The following is a 21,918-nucleotide window of genomic DNA, read 5'->3' on the forward strand; positions in this document are numbered from 1 at the left end:
ATTAAATTTGCATTTTCTTGAATATTAATTGTATAAGCTTAGGGCCCCCAATCTGGACTCCCGAATCTCTTGTTTGGCATCTTAGGTGTCAGCAACATCCGACCTGCAGGCTCGGACATGAGTTCTTTATTTGATAAATTTAAGTAACTCTTCCAATTAAATCATGAAAGAGTAATTATAAAGTTTTATGCTAATAGTCATTTCATCGAGCAACATATTAGTATTACCCAATCCTAGGCCTAACACTTTATATGAGTAGTATTCATACAACACCACGGGTACAACAAGAGTGTGACATGAACTGAGCGGTTGTGTGTGTAATGCAGCAGTGTGCAAGAATCACCAACTGGGTATCTCAATGGCAAGAATTTAGTTATTACCCTTTTCATACTCACGTAAATGGCCAGACCATCTGTACCTTTGTTTTTACCGCTTATGGCCATTTCCCTAAACCGATTCTAAGTGCAAAATTTCTAGTCCATATTCTTAAATGAAAATCATAACTTGCCACATGGTAAAAGTCGATAACTAATGAATAATGATCTTATATTAGTTAACATGGTAGTTCAATTAAAAATACAGATTTTCCGATTATAGAAATTAACCACCACTGAATTCATTTTCAATACCTTTATGACAACATTCCTAACATTATCGATACACTTTCAAAATATAAACAGAATTTAAGCTAATGTTAGGTGGTTCAATAAAATTTCAGAATATATACAGCTTAATAGGCATGTGAGCATCAAAAATATGCAGCTTAACAGGTAAAAACATCGCAGGCATGGTCAATATTTCAGAACCAATTGCAAATCGAGTCTAAGTAGAAAAAATGCAGAGAATACAAGCATGCTAACATGTGCCACTAAATATTCATAACTCAGCTATGTACATATAATAACAAATAGAGTTATCAACATATACTTATTAACATTGAATTAACCTATGTATATCCTGTACATGCTTATACACTGACATGTGCAAACTGCAAACCCAAAATTTCTTTGCATACACTATGATTTAACATTTCAGAACATATGGTAGTGTGACCATGGAATCATACTCCGAACATGGCATAAATTGAGCATTCAAATATCAAGATCCACGATATTTTTACAGGGAAATAAATCAGAATATACTTAAGCTGCAGGAAAATAACAATACTAATCTCTATGCATAATACACTCGTACTGTTGGCATTCACATGCAGAAAAAAGAAACAAAAATACCTATCAAAACTGCAGAATAAAACTATGTTGTTGGTATTCATATGCATAAAAACTGCATATCAAAACAGCAGGATACTTGTATGTTGTGGGTATTCACCTGTCAACAATTTTCTGGGTGACCCACCAATATACACCAGTTGGACAGTTTCTCAAGAAAAAAAAAACAATTTTGTCTTTCCGTCTCAGCAAGACAGACTATGCTGCCACACAGTTATGATTAAGTGCATATATCATCGATTATAAATCAATTGACGAACTTACTAAGCATTTTGATTTCCAATCATAACACATATTCTCAAAAATATACAAATCATGGTTTTTAGCAGGGAATAAACAGTAACAGTTCAATGTTTGATATCCCTTGACCGGGCTGATCAAAGCAAGATTTTCATAACCTAAAAAGAAAAATCGAAAGTCATCAAACACAATCCACCTATTAATGTCACCTAACACTGTAGCTAAAACTAATACTTTTCAGAAGTTAGCAATACGGAAAAAATTGATGTTTCATGAAGCCACACTCTCACACGCATATACTTAAATCAATTTACTCACATAACTGATTGAACAAAGACCTCCTGTATCAAATTAAAAGAAAGACTAATTAGACTTTTACGGCAAGTACTACCACTTGACTACTAAATGAAAACGATTAGAAATCTACAATCTTGAAACCAATTACCTCACACATAAATCACAGAAAACCCTACAACCCCGATGTAGACAAAATAGAAGCTTCCCCACCGACTTTCTCAAAATCAATATGTGCTTAAACCAACAAAAATCTGTGTAGAGCACGTTTGCAGAACTAAGATTCTGCCCTTGTATAGGTTAAACCCACTCAAATGGGCTGAGCAGTACCTAATATCATGCTTGAGACAAGTACTCTGCAGAAACCATAGGAAAAACCTACCTTTGAACCGAAAATCCCCAATTATTTTCGATGAGTTTTACGGCAAAACATTGCATGCCTGAAACCGGCACATATGCACAAATCACAGTGAAATCCTACCTGTGAATCGCAGATCCCCCACACTTTTAGCGGTTGATTCCTTTCAGCTATCGTGAAACCGAGCCCTCTTCATGTTGATTCCACGAACATGAACGAGAGAGAGAGAGTAAGGAGGGGGGGTTTAAGAGATGCGAGGGAGAGAGGATCGGAGGGCATCGTGGGGAAAATGGGGAAGATCATGGGTCGGTTACCCACCTCACAGCTGCATGAATAACGCATTCACGCAGCTGCTCTCCTCTCCCTTGCTTAAGAGCGTAAACCCCTTTTAGGGTTTAACGTTCTCTTGCATTTTTTTTAACTTATAAGGTATGTTTCCTTTCTTACCTTTTTAAGTGTATTTCCTTTTTCTTTAACACACATACGTGCCTGAGTTTGGATCGTCCAAACTCGAGACCCGCAATCCACTTATAAAGGGGGTCCACGTTTGGGCTATTCGGATCCATCCAAGGATCCGAATCCTTAAAGTTTTGAAACATTCCCTAATGGGTGCCAATGTGGTATGGATCCATGGTTCGATTTGTTCATGGATTCATATAAGCCAATCCAGATCCAAGGATCCAAAAATTTCTCCTTATTACTAGGATTTGAAACTATGGATCAAAATAATGTAATTTGGATCCAACTCTTTCGACCATATGGTTTTAGGATTCTGAATGTTATGGGCTTTATATATATATATATAAGTTTTTTTTTCCTTTTCAAGATCCGCTTATAAAGTCGTTGATCCGCATAATATATTTTGGATCCAATGTCAAATTTAACCATGATATTGAGGATTCAATATCAAGGATCCGAAACCAAAAATTTAAAACCTATAATTAGATATTCATCAGGATCCATTATCGAAGATTCGAACAGTCTATTCGGGATCCAACATCGAAAATCCAAACATGGTGTCCAAGATCCAATTAAGAATAGAAATTAAAACAATGAAAATATCCTTGTATCAACTTATGAATATGAAATTCAAGTTTATTTATCCCATAAAATTCACAGGTATTAAATCCTTTCTCCCTAAAAAGAATTTCGTCTTCGAAATTCTCATACAAGGATTACACGAAAAGACTGAGGTACTTTTCTCGCATACTGGCCTCAGATTCCCATGTGCTTTCATCGATGCCATGATGTTGCCATCTAACCTTGACGAGAGGGATGGTCGTGGATCTCATCACTTGTTCACTTCGTTCCAAAATTTTCACTGGCTTTTCTTCCATAGTCAAGTCTTCCCGTATATCCATATCCTCGTACTGAATGACGTGGGACGAATCTTGAATATACTTTCTAAGCATAGACATGTGAAATACATTATGAATTTGGGCGTACTGAGGAGGTAGAGTTACTCGATAAGCTGTTTCACCAACCCGTTACAAAATCTCGAAGGGTCCCACATATCTAGGACTCAATTTTTCTTTCTTGCCAAATCGGAAAACGCTTTTGGTTGGTGACACCTTCACGAAGACCTGATCTCTCACTTCAAAAGTGAGTTCCCTACGTCGTTGGCCCGCATACTGAGGAGCGAGTCGAGTGATATCTCTGCATTGCAGATCGTGTGTCCGTGTTTCAAAATGTGTGGGACCAACCTCATATTAGCCTACTACAGACCTCCCAGTTACTTATACTGTCTCTCCTTAGCCTTAGTTTAGCTTTCGTTAATCCAATTGTAGACAACGTTGCTCGGATCCGGTTGGATCCAACCTGGATCCAACCCAATGCTTTAGGTTTGAGACCCAAATTTGGATTAGGTTGGGTCCAATAGGACCCAACTCAATCCTCTCTCTCTCTCTCTCTCTCTCTCTCTCTATATATATATATATATATATATATATATATCCAAAAAGCCAAAAAAGGGTGTTTTGGATTTGGATCTTTCGAAGATCCAAATAAAAAACAACTTTAAAAGAAAGTTTTTAAGAAGAGGTTTGTAGTTGGATCGGGTCACTATTAGATTCCGATAGCAACTCATGTATTTGTGTTTTTAATTGGTTTGGGTCCAATTCTAGACTCCAATTCAATATGGATTTTCTTTTGGATCTAAGATGATTTGAGGTTGAATCACTACCTCATGGATCGAGACTTATGCCATTTTGGTTTTTGAGTGCTCCGGATCTCCCTAGAGCTCAGTTCTCTCTTTTATATACACTCTCAACCTGGATCGGGTCCACTAAATGGGTCTGAGTCCTTGTTATAAGCTTGGATCCATACTGGATTCGAACATAGTAAACCCAGAGATTCAGTGAATCACTCGAGTGTAAAAAGTACCCTCAAAATTGGGTTTCATGGATGTCAATCAGTGTGGGTCTTCTACCGATATCCAGATCCATAATGTGTTTGATTAGGCTCCAAACCTTTTTAACATCTAAAAGTTCATCGATTTATTTATGGTCAATGAATTTCATAAAAATATTGGAATTAGACACAGAAATTTTACGGACTTTACACCATTACAAAGGTATCCACGCACCCTAGGACTCGTGAGAGCAATTTGGGGGCCGATTAGTGCGCAAGGGAGAGGGATTTTACGAGTTCATCGAGTAAGAGTGAATTTTCACCATTTTCCACTCAATAAAGTGGGTTAAGGTAAAAAACCCTATTATTTGCTTCTTATTGAACTTTTTTGGGGAAAGATGACATCAAATGATCTAGCACGACAATGGGGCACTCGAATAATGAGTGAAAACCAGTTGAAAATTGAGTGCAACTATTGCCATATTGTTATTTCAGGTGGTATCTCACGGTTGATGAATCATTTAGTTGGGACACATCTAAATGTTGTGGCCTGCACGTTAAGGACTCGGTTGGATGCCATGAAATGGCAATGCCAACAATTACTTACTGGTTTGAGAGGAAAAGAACAAGAAAAAAATGAGTGAGGCAGAAATGAGGTATGCACAACCCTAGGAGGACGAAGATAAGCTCCCTACTTCCGATCCTAGAGCCCCTAGCATAGCATTAGAAGTAAGAAGTTCTGCAATGAAGGGAAAAGGTGTGATTGGTGTTAGTACTAGTGTCACGGGCATAAAAAGAAGAAAAGAAGAAGGAGAAAGAGGAGCATGAGAGAGTTCCCAGAGAGGAGGTAAAGTTAGAGGCTCTATTATGAGTTTTTTTCCTCTTAGGACTGCCCTGTTAAGACGTTATATTTTTTATTGCATTGTCCCAGGTTTGGATTTGGGTCTGATGTGGATCCGAGACCCAAACGTGTTGTGTAATTGGTTGTATAATCAAGGGTTGTTTAGTCCTTTGTATGATAGCCCTAATTAGAGGCTATATTAAATATTAAACAGATTCACGCCTGGGTTGTTGCTGCAGCCTTTGAGATCATAGCCACTCAGCATGTTTTCCATCATCGATGCCACTTTTGCAAATCCAAACCAGTCTCGAACCAGGTACGCCCACGATCTTGCTGCTCTAACATGGTATCAGAGCAAGGTTCGTGATTAGGCGTAATCAGTCTGTGTGTTCCTTCGTGATTGGGTGTGATCTATCTGAATCTCTAGAGCTGGCGTAATCAGTCTGCATGTTCCAACATGATCATATCAGTTTGGGTGTGATCTATCTTCGTCTTGAGACCTGCGATGATCAATAATCAGATCTACAACGAGGTTTTCCATATTGAGTTATTCTTTTCTTGCTTTCCTTTAGTTCTTATTAATTGTATCATTCTTCTGATCAAAATGGTTATATTCTGATCACGAATCTGAACATTCTCTGGATCGTGAATATTTGTGTTGACGGATTCTTTCTTGGTTGCTATTCTATGTGTCGCATATCTGACCAGAAATGTCATTTTTTGTATAACGAGACTGATTTTCTTTTTTTTTTTTTTTTGTCTGCTCATTGTTAGAATTTTTGTGTCGTGAATATTATCTCTGTGTCATTTCATGTGTCGTTAATTTATCTATTTCTGGTTTGGCTCTGTCTATGCTGGTATCGTGAATTGATTTCTTAATATCTGTGTCGTGGATCTATTTCAAATTGTTACGTTGTGAAAATTCTTGTTCTATTTTCTCCTTATTTTTGCAGTCTTCTTCATTCTTGAGTTTATTTTAGCACTCTATGTCATCATTTTTTGTTGTTTTGTTTCTTAACAACAATCTTCTTCATTCTTTTCTCAACAGTAGTTTGCCATCATCCTTGATTTTATTTTCAGCATTTTTTGTCATTACCTTTTCTATCGTCATATTCTTCACTTCTTCTCATGGATACTAATGTTCCACAACCCATGTTGTTCTCTAGCTTCCTACATCAACTTGTCTCAGAGAAACTGAATAACAGTAATTTTCTGACTTGGAAAAGGCAGATTATCCCCTTTATTAAAAGTCACGATGTATCTGGCCATCTTGATGGATCAATTAAAATGCCATCAGAGTTCATCATGCAGGAGCAGAGAGAAGACAAAGGAGCAGTGAATGTGGTCTATATAAAAAATCCTGAATATGTGTCATGGGTTAAAGGGGAGTCCTCATTGGAATCTCGGACGACTGTTCAGCTAAAGAGTTATGGGACAACATAGTCAAGATATATTCTCAAATTTCAGAATCCAGAGTTATGTATTTGAAGAAAGAGATTCAAAGCCTCAAGAAGGGATCCTCAAGTATTATGGAATATTTGAATAAAGTGAAAGAAATCACTGACCAGTTAGCTCTGGTTGGAGAAACTGTTTCGGATTGTGACAAAGTCCAACCGACACTAACAGGCCTGAGAGATGAGTATCATGTTATCTCCACTACGTTGCAGTGCTTTCCTATTCTCCCATCTTTTGAAGATCTCAAGCCACGATTACTTCAATTTGAGATTTATCTCAAGCATGCCACAGGAAACTCTGGGCAATTACATGACTCTCATGAGGTGTTGTTTATAGGGACAAATAGGGAAAGAGGAAGAGAAGGTTACCGAGGATGCGACAATGGTCGTGGAAGAGCTGGAATTCAACAAGGTAGAGGTATTTTACCTTTTCCTAATGCTTCAAATACCAACAGTGTTAATATTGGGGGCAGAAGGGTCCCAGTCTGTTTTATATGCAAAAAGCTTGAGCATGTAAAAGTTAATTGTTATCATAAAGATGATCTCAACTATAATGCAGAGGACAACTCCACTTATTATAAAGGCAATCCAGTTAGACCAACTATGAACCGGTCAATTGCTGAGGAGAGAGAAATATTTATGATCTGAATGCGTTGCTTACAACCCTAAACTCTCTAAATCTAAAGCAGGATGATCAAGGAATTTGGTATGTTGATTCTGGAGCAGCTAGTCACATCACTAGAGATGCAGGTAAATTTTTAAGTCCTATTGGATATTCTAGAAAGAGCAGTGTTGTCACGGGAGACTGTACTAAACATTTCATCACTTATGTTGGAAATGTCTTTGTTCCCTCTTCTGAGTCTAGGTCTATTAAACATTTTGATGTCGTTTGTGCACCCAATATCTATTAGAATCCAGATCGGATATGGATCCAGTAGAGGATCCATACCAATATAGGCCACGTGTATGCTATATTATAATATAATATTTATTACTAACTAGGGGTAATCCTGTCATTGTAAAAAGACTTTGTAAACCTATTTACCTTAATGGTGTTTAGTGCAGTCACACAGAAAATAACGTGTGGCTGCCGATTCTAAGAAAGTTCCCTCTCCTCTCTCCTCTCTCCTCTCTCCTCTCTTCCTCCTCCCCTTCTTCTCGATATTCACATTAAAAGAGCAGTTTTCACATGGTATCAGAGCAGCAATTGATCTGGGCGTAAAAGTGCATTCATCAAGGAACGTGAAGGGGCCCTAGCCACGATCTGCCGAGTCTGATCGAGTCTTCTCCACCCAGAACCGAGCTTGTTTCTTCAGCCACGATCTGCCGAGTCTGATCGAGTCTTCTCCACCCAGAACCGAGCTTGTTTCTTCATCAGGGAACGTGAAAGGGCCTATTCCACGACCTATCGCGCCTGATCCACCTTCAGTCACGCCTGTTCCTTTCCAATCAGACGAGCCAAGCCTGTTATTTCTCCTCTTCAGTCGTGATCACAAACAAGTCACGTATGTTTTCGATCTTTCCTTTTCAGTTGAGTTCTCCCCTAAGCAGGTTGATCTCTCGTCAGTCGCTGAGTCCTCCTCCTCATCCTTCAGTCGAGTACATCTTCCTACTCATAACAGGCTGAACCCAAAGGTCGTGTTCTCCTCTAAGCAGGTCTAATACCCTCCCTATTTTGTTTCTTGTTTCATGATTCAAGTAGCAGGTCGATTCTTTCTTATTTCTTGTTTCACGATTCAAGTTTCTTATTTTGTTTTCTTCATACACGATTTTACACGATCTTCCGATTCTCTCATCTTGGTATTCTCTACTGCTACTATTCAAAGTCTGATGTTATTCCCTGCCACTTCAAAGTCAGTTGCTACTTCTTTACTAGTCGAGTCCCTTGATCCACATTTCTCTAGTCTCATACCACATTTTTTTCCCTAGCATAATACCAGCTGAGTCCTTCCCGTTCGTGGATCTGCCCACGTCTCTTCCTTCTTTTAATACCAGCTGAATTCTTCTTGTTCGCTTGCACAAAAATTGTGAATGGATACTTCAGCTAATCAAGACCTTTCCTCCAACTTTCTGGGGCAGCTAGTTTCTGAAAAGCTAAACACCAACAATTATTTGACTTGGAAGAGACAAATTGCTCCTTTTATTCGAAGTCAAGACCTTTCAGGCCACTTGGATGGCTCTAGTCCAATACCTCCAGAATTTATCATAACTGATGCCAAAGAAGATGGAGGATTACCGAGTACTATTCGCAATCCTGCATTCGTTTCTTGGATGAAGCGCGATCAGGCCCTTGTTGCATACATCACTTCCACACTATCACAAGAGATATTGATTTTCATTCCTGATGATTGCACATCCAAAGTTTTGTGGGAGGTTTTAGCTCAGACATATTCTCAGATATCAGAGGCTAAAGTGTTGTTTCTCAAACGCGAATTTCAGATGTTAAGAAAGGGGGCAATGAGCATTATTGAATTCTTAAATCAAGTTAAAATCATTACAGACTAACTAGCCATGGTTGGATGTCCAGTATCAGATAAAAAAAAGGTGCAACAGACATTGAATGCCCTGGGTTCAGAATATCATGTCCTTGTAACCTCTTTATTATGCTTACCTACATTACTCAGTTTTGAAGAATTACGTGCCAAACTCCTTCAGTACGAAATGACTCTGAAGAGCATGTCTGATGCTTCAACTGGACAATCATCTACACATGAGGTTCTTGCCACAGGGATGATAGTTGATCGTGCACGTGGAGGACGTGGCAGAGGCAGGGGATCTGCCATCCAGGGTGGACGTGGATTACTACCTACACCAAATTCCACAGCCATTTTTCAAGGAATGTTCCCACATGCTATCAGTGTAATAAACGGGGTCACATCAAAGCCAACTGTTGGTTCAACCTGCAGAATCGAAACAGAGCGCAGAATAATAGAAACATTGTTACACCAGGAACTGCAGGTACCTTTCGGGTCAATGATGATGCTAAGGATCTTCTCTTGTCTGCTATGGCTAACCTAAACCTGAAGCAGAATGATGATTGAATATGGTACGTAGACTCAGGGGCAGCGGCTCATGTCACTGGGAATGCAGGTAAATTCTCTACTTTGGTTCCCTATTTTGAAAAATCTAATATTGTAACTGGAGATGGGACTCACCACCCTATTTCAAACATAGGCAATGTCCTTATTCCTTTGTTTGAGTCATCTATTCCTTTATCTGATGTTGTTCATGCACCAAATATAAAGAAAAAAATTGTTTTTGTATCTAAACTTGTTGATTCTACCAATTCATCTGTGGAATTTACTCCTACTTCTGTCTTTGTCAAGGATCTTCAAACGAAGGAGATGTTCGCTAAAGGAGAGCGACGTGGAAACATGTATGTCTTCAATGAAGATCCAGCCTCCAGTATCTTGAAGCTCAAGTCTGATCATGTTCCTAAAAATGTCCTAAGTTTATCCAAATGTAATAAGCCAGATCTCTGGCATTCTCGTCTTGGTCATTGTAGTGAAGTCTTTATTGAAAAGTTAGTGTCAAATGGTCTTCTTTCAGAGTATGTTTCACTTTCATTAAAGAATAAAATGTGTCCCAGTTGTCAAGTTTGCAAGAATCATGTACTTCCTTTTCATCAAATAAATAAAAGAGCTTTTATTCCTTTTGAAATAATATGTTCTAATGTTTGGGGTCCAGCTCCCAATCCTTCTTCTTCTGGAAGTAAATATTATGTATCCTTTATTGACAATTTCTCTCGTTTTACCTGGATATTCTTCATGAAACACAAATCAGAGGTCTTTCTTATTTTTCGTCACTTTCATGCCTATGTTAAAAATCAATTCTCCAATGTGATGGAGGTGGTGAGTATTCCTCCAAAGAGTTTTTAGATTTCCTCCAAGATAATAGGATACATCGTAGAGTTTCTTGCCTGTATACTCTACAAAAAAATGGAATTGTTGAACGTAAACACAGACATATTGTGGAAAGTGCAATGAGTATGATGCATGATTGTAATGTGCCCATCAACCTTTGGACAGAAGCCTTTCACACGGCCACCCATGTGATAAATCGGCTTCCTATGCCTATCCTTGAAAATCAGTCTCCCTATTATGTTCTTTTTGGTATACAACCTAATTATGATGAGTTACGAGTATTTGGATGCACATGTTATGTACATGTTGACAAATCCATGAGAAACAAATTTGAAGACAAAGCCTCTATATGCCAATTTATAGGTTATGCAGATGAACACAAGGGGTATAGGTGTTATGACCCTATCAATAAGAAGATCAAAATTTCCAGAAATGTTGTCTTTGATGAAAATAGCTTTCTGGAAAATAAAGCCAGCAATGATCGTGAACATGGTGATATGGCTGATAATTGGTATGATCCATGGCTCAGTGCTGAACTTATTTCACATGCTGCTAAATGTACCACTTTGGCTCCTGAAAACATACATGATGAGACGGTTTCAGATAAGGTATCGGAAACAGAATGTCAGAGATACAAAGGGAATGTCTACACCAGAAGACCCAGAGAGCAAACAGATGCTCCTGTTGGAGAACACATGACATTACCCAATAACAGAGAGGCACCAAGAAGATCAAGCAGGACAAGGCATCCAATTGAAAAATGGGTAAGTTATGATAACTTCTCTATGGATTTTTAGATCTTTCTATCTAAGATTGAAAAACATGAGGAACCACCTGGGTTTTGTCAAGCTGTTCAATCTCACAAATGGATTGAAGTGATGAATGAGGAGATAGAGGCACTTCATGAGTGTCGAACATGGGAGATAGTTGGCCGCCCCCCAGATAAAAATGTTGGCTCAAAATGGGTGTATAAGATTAAATACAAACCGGATAGGAGCATTGAACGATACAAGGCACGTCTTGTTGCCAAAGGTTTCACCCAAGAATATGGTGAAGACTATGATGAGACCTTCAGCCCAGTAGTGAAAATGGGAACCATTCGTATTATCCTTGGCTTGGCCATTGAACATGGGTGGAGCCTTAGTCAGCTTGATGTTAAAAATGTTTTTCTTCATGGGGATTTAAAAGAAGAGGTCTATATGGAGCAACCTCAAGGTTATGCAGAGAGAGACCCAAAAGAATATGTATGTAAATTAACCAGAGCATTGTATGGTTTAAAGCAAGCCTCCAGGTCATGGTTTGAAAGCTTCTCATCAAAGATTCAGAACCACGGTTTTATTCGTTCCCAACTAGATCATTCTTTATTCATATACAGGGATGAAACCACTGTGGTTTTCTTACTTATATATGTTGATGATATAGTGGTCACTGGTAATGCTCCAGAGCATATTCAGCAAATTAAAGATTTGTTGAGTATGCGATTCAAGATGAAAGATCTTGGGAGGCTAAGATATTTTCTTGGTGTAGAGGTAGACAGACAGGATGGAGAAATGTCATTAACTTAACACAAATACACTCTTGATCTTTTAGCCAAAGCAGGAATGACAGATTGCAAACCTGTGCCTACACCCAGTGTTATCAATAAAAAACTCAACATTTGTGATGGCGAGTTATACCCTGATGCAAGCAAGTATCGCAGTTTAGTGGGCATGTTAAAGTATCTTACTTTTACTAGACCAGATATTGTATATTCTGTAAATCAAGTATCTCAGTTTATGCATGAACCAATGATTGGTTATATGGATGCAGTCAAACGTATTCTCTGATATCTAAAAGGCACGGTGGGTGATGGACTCAAATATGCTCAATCTTCATGGGTAACACTGAAACATGACATATTGGCCTATACAGATGCAGACTGGGCAGGGGACCCAGATGAAAGGAGGTCTGTTTCAGGATACTGTGTTTTCATTGGAAGTAATCTTATCTCATGGAGTAGCAGAAAACAGAAAGTTGTGGCAAGATCTAGCACAGAGGCAGAATATAGATCTATGGCAGCTACCACAGCAGAAGTAACCTGGATTAGGCATCTCCTTACAGAGATGGGAGAGAGTATCTCCAGTTCAGTCCTCATGTGTGACAATAGAAGTGCAATACAAATTGCATTCAATCCTGTTCATCACAGTCGGACCAAACATATTGAGATTGACCAACATTTCATCAGACAAAAGGTAGCAGATAAAGAGATTGAACCGGTTTATGTGTCTTCAGAAGACCAAGTTGCTGATACGTTCACCAAAGGTCTCACAAGTAACCGCTTTTGGTATCTGAAGAACAAGTTGCACATGGTCCAATCCCATGCACAACTTGAGGGAGGGTATTAGAATCCAGATCGGATATGGATCCAGTAGAGGATCCATACCAATATAGGCCACGTGTATGCTATATTATAATGTAATATTCATTACTAACTAGGGGTAATCCTGCCATTGTAAAAAGACTTTGTAAACCTATTTACCTTAATGATGTTTAGTGCAGTCACACAGAAAATAACGTGTGGTTGCCGATTCCAAGAAAGTTCCCTCTCCTCTCTCCTCTCTCCTCTCTTCCTCCTCCCCTTCTCGATATTCACATTAAAAGAGCAGTTTTCACAATATCAAGAAAAATCTGGTGTTTGTTTCTAAACTTGTTGATGATACTAATTCTTGCGTTGTTTTCACTCCTGTGTATGTGAAGGATCTTCGCACTAAGACAACGTAAGCTGAAGAGGAGTGACGTGGGAACATGTACATCTTCAAGGAAAATCCACTGCAAAAGTGTTCTTCCTCATCATCAACTTCAACTCCTTAGAAGTCCCCTGCTTTCGCCGGCAGTCTTATCAATAATGCAAATCTTTGGCACAGTTGGTTGGGTGATTATAGTCATAAATTTATTGAAAATCTTGTCTCTTATAAGTTATAGAGAGACATGTTTACACCAGAGGTACGAGATCTCGTTTTATGCCTCAAGAATCAGAACAGAAAGAATTCGTGATGACAGATGATAACTCCATAACCTTGAGAAGGTCGACACAAATATGTCATCCTATAGAGAAGTGGATCAGTTATGAAAATTTTAGTGTCGATCATCAAGCTTTTCTTGTTGCCATAAAAGCCCAAGAAGAACCCAAACATTTTTATCAAGCTTATCAACATAAGAGATGGATTGATGTGATGAATGAAAAGATGGAAGCACTGCATAAATGTCAAACATGGGAAATAGTTTGAAGACCTTTGAATAAGAATGTTGTTGGATCCAAATGAGTTTATAAAATAAAGTATAGGCCTGACGGTAGTGTGGAGAGATACAAAGCACAACCTGTGGCAAAAGGATTTACTCAAGAGCATGGATTGGATTATGATGAAACTTTTAGTCTTGTGATAAAAATGGGTACCATTCGCATTGTTATGTCTTTAGCTATTGATTATGGCTGGACACTCAACCAGATGGATGTTAAGAACGCCTTTCTTCATGACAACCTGAAAGAAGAAATGTATATAGAACAACCAGAAGGTTATACTCAAGTTGATCCAAATGGTTATGTATATAGATTACAGAAATCCATTTATGGATTAAAGCAAGCTTCACGATCATGGTTTGAAAGTTTTTCCCAAGAAATTCAGAGGCATGAATTTGTTCATTCATATCTTGATTATTCCCTATTCATCTACAAAAGAGAGTGCATAACACTGCTCGGGAACTCAAAAGAACACATTCAAAATATCAAAAGGTTACTTAGCAACAGGTTTCAAATGAAAGACCTTAGAGAGTTAAAGTACTTCCTTGGTATTAAAGTAGACAGACAAGAGAAGTTAATGATGACTCAACACAAATATACCATTGACCTTCTTGCTACATGCGGGATGAAGGACTGCAAACCAGTGGCCATGCCATCTCCTATCCACCAAAAAGTTAAGTAGTATGGATGGAGACATATATGAAAATGCCACCAATTATCGGAGCATAGTCAGTATGCTTCAATATCTGACCTTCACTAGGCCAGACATAGTTTATACTGTGAATCAAGTGCCTCAGTTCGTGCATGAACCAAAAACTGTACATATGGAGGCAGTCAAAAGGATCTTGAGGTATTTGAAAGGTACAATAAGAGACGGCTTAGTATATGAGAAAAGAAGCCAAAATTATGATACATTAATGTTAATGGCATATTCAGATGCAGATTGGGCTGGAGATCCAAATGAAAGAAGGTCAGTAACTGGTTATTGTGTCTTTCTTGGAAGAAAATTAGTTTCATGGAGCAATAAAAAGCAAAGGGTTATTGCCAGATCTAGCATAAAAGCAAAATATTGTGTTATGGCTTCTATCACATCCGAATTAACCTGGATTAGACATCTTTTTGTTGAACTAGGAGAATTTTTACCAAAATCTATTTTATTATGCGATAATTAAAGTGCTATAAAGATCTCACTGAATCCTATACATCATGGAAGGACAAAGCATATTGAAATAGACCAGCATTTCATCAAGCAGAAGATTGAGGATCGAGAAATAGAAGCCAGATATATTGGAACGGAGAATCAAATTGCAGATTTGTTTACTAAAGGGCTGACAATCAAAAGATTTTGGTTTCTTAAAGGCAAGATGAGCATGATTCAAATGCATGCTCATCTTGAGGGAGGTTGTTAAGATGTTACATCTTTTATTGCATTGTCCTGGGTTTGGATTTGAGTTTGATGTGGATCTGAGACCTAAATGTGATGTGTAATTGGTTGTATAATCAAGGGTTGTTTAGTCCTTTGTATGATAGCCCTAATTAGAGGCTTAATTATATATTAAACAGATTCATGCATGGGTTGTTGCTGCAGCCTTTGAGATCAAAGCCACTCAGCGTGTTTTCCATCATCGTTGCCACTTCCGCAAATCCAAACTAGCCTTGAACCAGGTACGCCCACGATCTTGCTGCTCTAACATGCCCATGGGGCACAACCCGACATTCGTACTGTTATGACTCCTCAGCATTTAGTCAAGTAGATGAATGTCGCAGTTGGGAAATGATTTTATGATGCATGCATTCCCTTCAATGTGGCAAATTCATTTCATTTTCAGGCCATGGCAGATGTCATAACCAGTATTGGGCCCGGATATAAGATGCCTTTATATCATGCTTTGAGAGGAAAGATTCTAGATGTTAACGTGAATGAAGTGAAGACTTATTGTGATGAGATAAAACAGTCATGGAGAGACTGGGTGTAGCATCATGGAAAATGGGTAGAAAAACAAAAAGTCGAGGACTTTGATCTATTGCCCCAAAGGAACCATGTTTTTAAAATCAATTGATTTGTAATTGTTAAGTATTCATAAACTTGGTTTTTTTGTTTTTTGATGAATCATGTGACATGTTCTTAATTGAAGATATTACTATTGTGCAATGTTCTTGTGAGATTTGATGATTGATGATGTGTTATGTAGCTCATAGAGACATAAATGCTTCACATGTTATTTTATGGTTGCATTTTGTGCATTTCATCATTGTTTTGTGTGTTATGATTTTTTAGAAATTTTGCTGATTGTTTATGATTCTTTTAAAAATTTTAGTTTTTTTTTCAAAATTTATGATTTTTCACGATACGTACATATCTTATTTTGGGCCTTAACGATACACGCCACGATACGATACATACAACCTTGGATCAAATAGTATAGATGGGTTGATTATGGTTCATTTAGCATGGAACATGCTTTGGCTCAATAAATGTAAACATTAAACTATACTTCAAAAAATAAAAAATGGATAAGCCAAAATGCATCAAAATAAATTGTCAACAAATTGAAATGACAATCCAAATTGCTAGATGTGAAGCATGACTAGTACTAAGAAACAGGATAAACCATCCTTTATGGCCCAACCTACTAGAAAATCCATGAGTAGGACATCTACTCATGGACATGATATACACATCCATACCAAAGATTACATGTATGTGCACACACATGTATATAGACTAGTTAAAATTTATAGCGTGTATATGGAACTTAACCTCCATATCATTAGATTTTTTTTTTCCGGATTTAATCATTTCATGATGAAATGATGTTATTACACATTTAGTCATTAGCTATATGCTATTCATTACAATCTTCATCTTTGGTACTTGAAAATGATGCTTTTACTATGAAAAAGGGAAATTGTATGCTCAAAGGGATTGTTTCTTAAGCCTCACCAAGTTGACATTTATGCTTAAAAGGATATTTTTTTACCCCTGTGCTCCTATGCCTATTAGGAAGTATTTTCACCAAAAACACTTGTTTGATTCTTATGTGAGTTTGAGGGGAATGTTGAGTTTCCATTATAGTAAAGGCATTTTTCTTCATGTGTTTTTATCTTTCTTCTATATTTGCTTACATGTTGATCATATATGGGTGCTTTTGCATGTTTTAACCCTTGTTCATATGTGAGTTTGAAATATGCACACATGCACACACACACTGAAAATTAACCTGTAATATCCACCGAGTAGGCTCAAAAAAAAAAACACTAAGGGTTACACCTTGAAAAGGCATTGTGAACAAACTAAGGGTTTTATAGATGAATTGTAAATAAATGTAAAATCCTTGAAACCTAGGGTTTCATCTCAATATCTTATCAAAAATAGGTGTGTGCGTTTGGACATAAGGTGAAAATGAGACAGCCAAGTTAGTGGACTACGTCATCAAATAAGTCTGGTTCACTAGATGTGAAGCAAGCCTTGTCTCATATTTGACATGGCATAGAAAAACATTCTGATGAACCAACAAGCTAAAGGCTAGAGCAAATGTACTGTAACTGGATGAGTCTACCATTAAACTGCCCATCAATAAAATGGCATTCCAATAAAATGGTCTCTGTCTTCTTGAGGTATAGCTGCCCACATATAAATGATGCACTTATTTGATATTATGAAGAGACAAAATTTTGGATCCTAAAATTGTGCACATGCAGCTTAAGCCAACAAGCTTACAGGATGCTAGCAACTCTTTTCTATGTTTTTATTATGGAACACATAAAATGGCATCAGGCACTAAATGACTAGAAAAAGTTCTCTCTCTCTCTCTCTCTCTCTCTCTCTCTCTCTCTCTCTCTCTCTCTCTCTCTCTCTCTCTCTCTCTCTCTCTCTCTCTCTCTCACACACACACACACACACACACACTGATGCCATAGATGACTAGAAAAAGTCCTCTTTCTTACTCTCTCATACCTGCACACACACACAGAGAGAGAGAAGGGGAGGGGTGGATTAACTTACTAGTCTATATGGGGGAGTTGTTAAACCATAGTAAGCTAAAACCTTTGTAGATCTCCAGGGCAGACAGTATCCACTTGAATGCTGAAAAGAAAATGAAATTTCAATAAGCTAAAAAAATGACACTGTTACAAACAAAAATTTCAAGAAACAAGAAAAGAGAAAATGGAAATTGTGGCTTTGTTCCACATCGGAACAGCTTGAACAACAGTAAGCCATGCTCCCATTCTAAGAATTACTTATGATCTATTCAGAAAGAGAGCCAGTATCTTGCCACAAACCATTCTCAAGCTTCTCAACAGGTTAGATTGCAAAGTTTAAACAACATCAAACATAAACAGTATAAAAATTTGAGAAGCAATATCAACAAAAATCAATAGCTGTAAATTATCAGGCTATGGAAGTGGTACACAAAACACATGTTTCAAGATCTAGATTGAGTAGAATGAATAAATTATTCCAACTTAAACCATAGTCTAAACCACAAAAAGATACATCAATGATATCTTGTACATAAGTTGTCATGGATATGGATTCTATTTATCTGGAAACCTGCATACACATGCCCAAATGGGACAAAAAACATATGTGTTGGGAAGTTTTAACAAATATTCACTATGTGTAATTATTAAAACAAAGTAATGATAATAACTCTGCTTCTTTTCTTCACCTCCACAATGGTTACCCATGTCATCAGCAGGGTCCTGTGTCAAGCTGAAGGCCCAGGATCAAATCTCGCTGGCACATGGAGGCTGCCATTCTTTTATCACGGTTGGGGCACGTAAGGTTGGGTGGTCATTTCGTGAACATGGAGTTTTACATCGCAGGGAGGCGGGCCCATTAAGTGGCCTGTTTCTCGATGAGGGTTCAATTGTCATAAAAAAGGCTTCTTTTCTTCATTGCATAACTAACCAAGATGTTTCAACTAGTCTGTTGGCTTTGCATTGACATGAAAGAGCCACCCAGTACTTCTGAGTGAAGGTGGGAATCGAGGACTCTAAGAGTTTTTTAAGGTTTATTCAACTTGAAGGTTTTTTAAGAACGAAGATAATAAGCAATCAAGGACATTAAGAAAAATGCAATTGATCTAATACTATGAATATCAAGAAAGGAAAACAATTTAGATCAGTCACAACTCATAAGATTCGCAAAACAACATAAGTTAGATAAGCATATACAATAACCAGTGTCTTTAGAACTATGTTTTACAACCACGTTTTTTAAAATTCAAACTAAATAAAATATAAGATGATATCATCTTCACTTTCTTCTTCTTCATCTCTCACCTCCTTGTTGATATCATCTCCCACATGCATTATCCTCATTGTCCACCAATGTCGTCCCTTCCAAATTGATCCATTCTCCATCTTCTTTAGACAGAAATAAATCTCCTTCCCACACAAAATCATGCTCTTACATGCAAAACTTCAAAACCCTCCAATCTTCCACTTTTGAAACCCTCAAAATCTGTCACGTGGATACTCCATTTTGGCCTGCATGTCATGTTCCCTTATATCTAGTCATATTGAAAAACTTCATAAAATGGCTGTATCCCCGTATCCGTAGTTGGATCCATGTGACATAGCTCAAAACCCCACCCAGAGCCTCTCAGATATACAAAAGATGTAAATAAAGAGGTCAAAAGCGACCCCCAGGTATTTATAGGGTCTACCCAAAAAGCAGGATGTCTTAACATTTTTAAAAGGACTGTTGGTGCAAACTACAAAATTAAAAATCAGTTACGTACAATACATACAATACATGACCGGTATACCCCCGAAACTAGTTTGAGGGGTATACGATGTCAGATCTCGACTGTTAAAGATCCTGTTGTAATGCATTGTACGATACATTAGAAATTTCCATAACCATGGCCGAGATGCCTCAGTTATGATGTTGTGACCTTATCCATCCAGCTGCCTCATACAACCCCATGAATTCAACTATTGATTGACTGGCACATCAAACTTTCTCAAGGGGTGCTTCTGTTTAATAGCATTCTTTATGGCTTTCCTCTTTCAAATACAACTATCTTCTAGATAATTATCATAGAACTTTAATGCATCGAAATGGATCAAAACAAATTGATTTTCCAAGGCCAGGGAAGCAAATAGTTAATCCTTTTAGAGAACCATTTTGCAAAGTTACCACACATCTTTCGAAAACACATATATACTTCTAGAGACCAATGTAAATTTCTATCTGTTCATTGTATGGGTCAAGCGCTACAGTATAGAGTGCCACAAATTGATGAACAAAGAAATAATCTCAGACAAGAGAAAAGTACAATTTCAACCTCATTGTTAAGACCGGATATCAAGAACTTAAACATTCTCGCATTTTTAACTTGAAATTTTGTGAGTAAAACAACAACATATGAATTACAGATTTATTTACTTATTACAGTTCATGCTTCTGAGTCCAAGATTAGGTCTAAAGTCTATGACAGCTTTGTTGCTTTAAAATGGTACCAAACATTTGGATGTGGACACAAATTATTGTAGGGACATGGGGTTAGGAACAATTTTATCCATCTGGGTTTCAAGATTGAAAGCCCATCTTTCATTTTTGTCAAATATTGGCAAAATAAAACAATAGAGTATCACCATAAATGATTTCATGTAACTTGACATTTCAACTACTGAAGTATTTCTTTATGGTTCCCCAGTACAAGAAAAGCATTCCATTATTTATAGATCACGTTGCAGTCATTGTTTCCATATAAGTGGCTCCTACCAATAGAGAACTTTTTCTTCTTCGTTAATGATTTGCAATGTTTATTGGTGTTGACATTTTGCGTGATTTCAATTGATGTGCTTTCCTTCACCGTTTTTCTGGTGTCAATTCCAGCTACTTAGATAGAACAGCAGCTTTATTTACATATCACTCGAACTGAAACATTAAAAGCATGCCAAACACACTTGGAAGAAGCCAATATTCAAATGCCACCATGTTGGTTTGGCACCAAACACCATGATTTTTGTTACTAGAAAAGCTTGTTAGGGTGTTGCACCAAGCTAATCGAGTCATCTCAGGTTCGAATCCAAATCCCATTGGGGACTAAATCTTAGCTTGGATTCTTATGCGTTATGCACCTTAAAACAGCATTAAATTTTTAAGTATAATGCAGCCATAGAATTCAATAATGGCAGCCCAAGCTAAACAGAGCAACACTCACCGCACCCGTTGAAAAGGATAGGTCGACACGGTTTGGTGAAAACAAAGAACAAACTCGTGACAGTTAGGCATACCTTCCAACAGAAATGAGAAAAACAATACCTTCAACTTGGAGAAATTTGACGGTCTGGAAAATTCTTTAAGAAGCACTCGCGGTGAAGAAGCCGAAGTTTTCCGTGCATAACTAGGCGGAAACTGCAACTGAATCGGAATGGACATCTCTTTCCCTCCAAGCTAAAGACGCACCTGCCAAAAACAATAGTAAACTCTGGTCCTCTGGTTTAAACAGCACCAGCTTCTTCCAGCAATCGCACAAACATTCACCAGAATCGGACGGATGGAAATTAGTTCCCGGAAAGAGACGAACAAAGCGGCGAAGCGGAATGCGGTGAAGGTTGAAAGGGTCTGATGCGCTGGCCTTGAGAGTGGTGCCGTCCGACGTCGACTTCGGAACAGGAACGGGGAGAAGCCGTACCGCAGAGTGGCGCGAAGATAACGGGCTTCGCAGGGCGGGGAAGGAATAATGTCGCCAAGAGAGAGAGAGAGAGAGAGAGAGAGCAGGGAGCGCTATCCTTTCCTCTTTTTTAAAGGGGAAATTTTTTAAAACATGCAACATGTTTCTGCAGTAATAAAAAAATACCCATTATCTACAAGCACACCTAAATTTGTGCTCGATTAACCCTGTCACAATGATTCGGGGGCTGGAGGACTCAGGATTCGGATTCTACTCGAAAGTTAATTTTTTTTTTCAAATGTGGAACACGAGGACAGTTTCATTGTTTAATCAATAAAAAACTATTTTTCAATATTTTAACATTTAAAATGCCTTTTTA

At 37.9% G+C, this 21,918-nt stretch overlaps 1 protein-coding gene across 4 annotated transcripts in view; it reads right to left on the minus strand.

The window, feature by feature from the left end:
• The window catches only part of FSD3 (Fe superoxide dismutase 3), a 43,300-nt gene extending 21,675 nt beyond the window's left edge, over positions 1–21,625 (minus strand). Inside the window, exons 1-3 of one of the 4 annotated variants that reach the window (XM_089999184.1) lie at positions 21,453–21,625; positions 21,188–21,319; positions 17,912–17,992 (exon numbers count right to left, since the gene is read on the minus strand). In XM_089999184.1, the coding sequence (XP_089855310.1) occupies positions 17,912–17,992; positions 21,188–21,304 (198 nt within the window). In that variant the 5' untranslated portion in view covers positions 21,305–21,319; positions 21,453–21,625. Of the gene's footprint in view, positions 1–17,911; positions 17,993–21,187 lie in introns of all 4 variants that reach the window. The other 3 variants (XM_089999183.1, XM_089999181.1, XM_089999185.1) reach the window with 3 other exon arrangements.
• Between the last annotated feature and the right edge of the window lie 293 nt (positions 21,626–21,918).

Source organism: Nuphar pumila, chromosome 3 (genome assembly GCF_984573655.1).
Source record: "Nuphar pumila chromosome 3, dmNupPumi1.hap1.1, whole genome shotgun sequence".
Classification (NCBI taxonomy): Eukaryota; Viridiplantae; Streptophyta; class Magnoliopsida; order Nymphaeales; family Nymphaeaceae; genus Nuphar; species Nuphar pumila.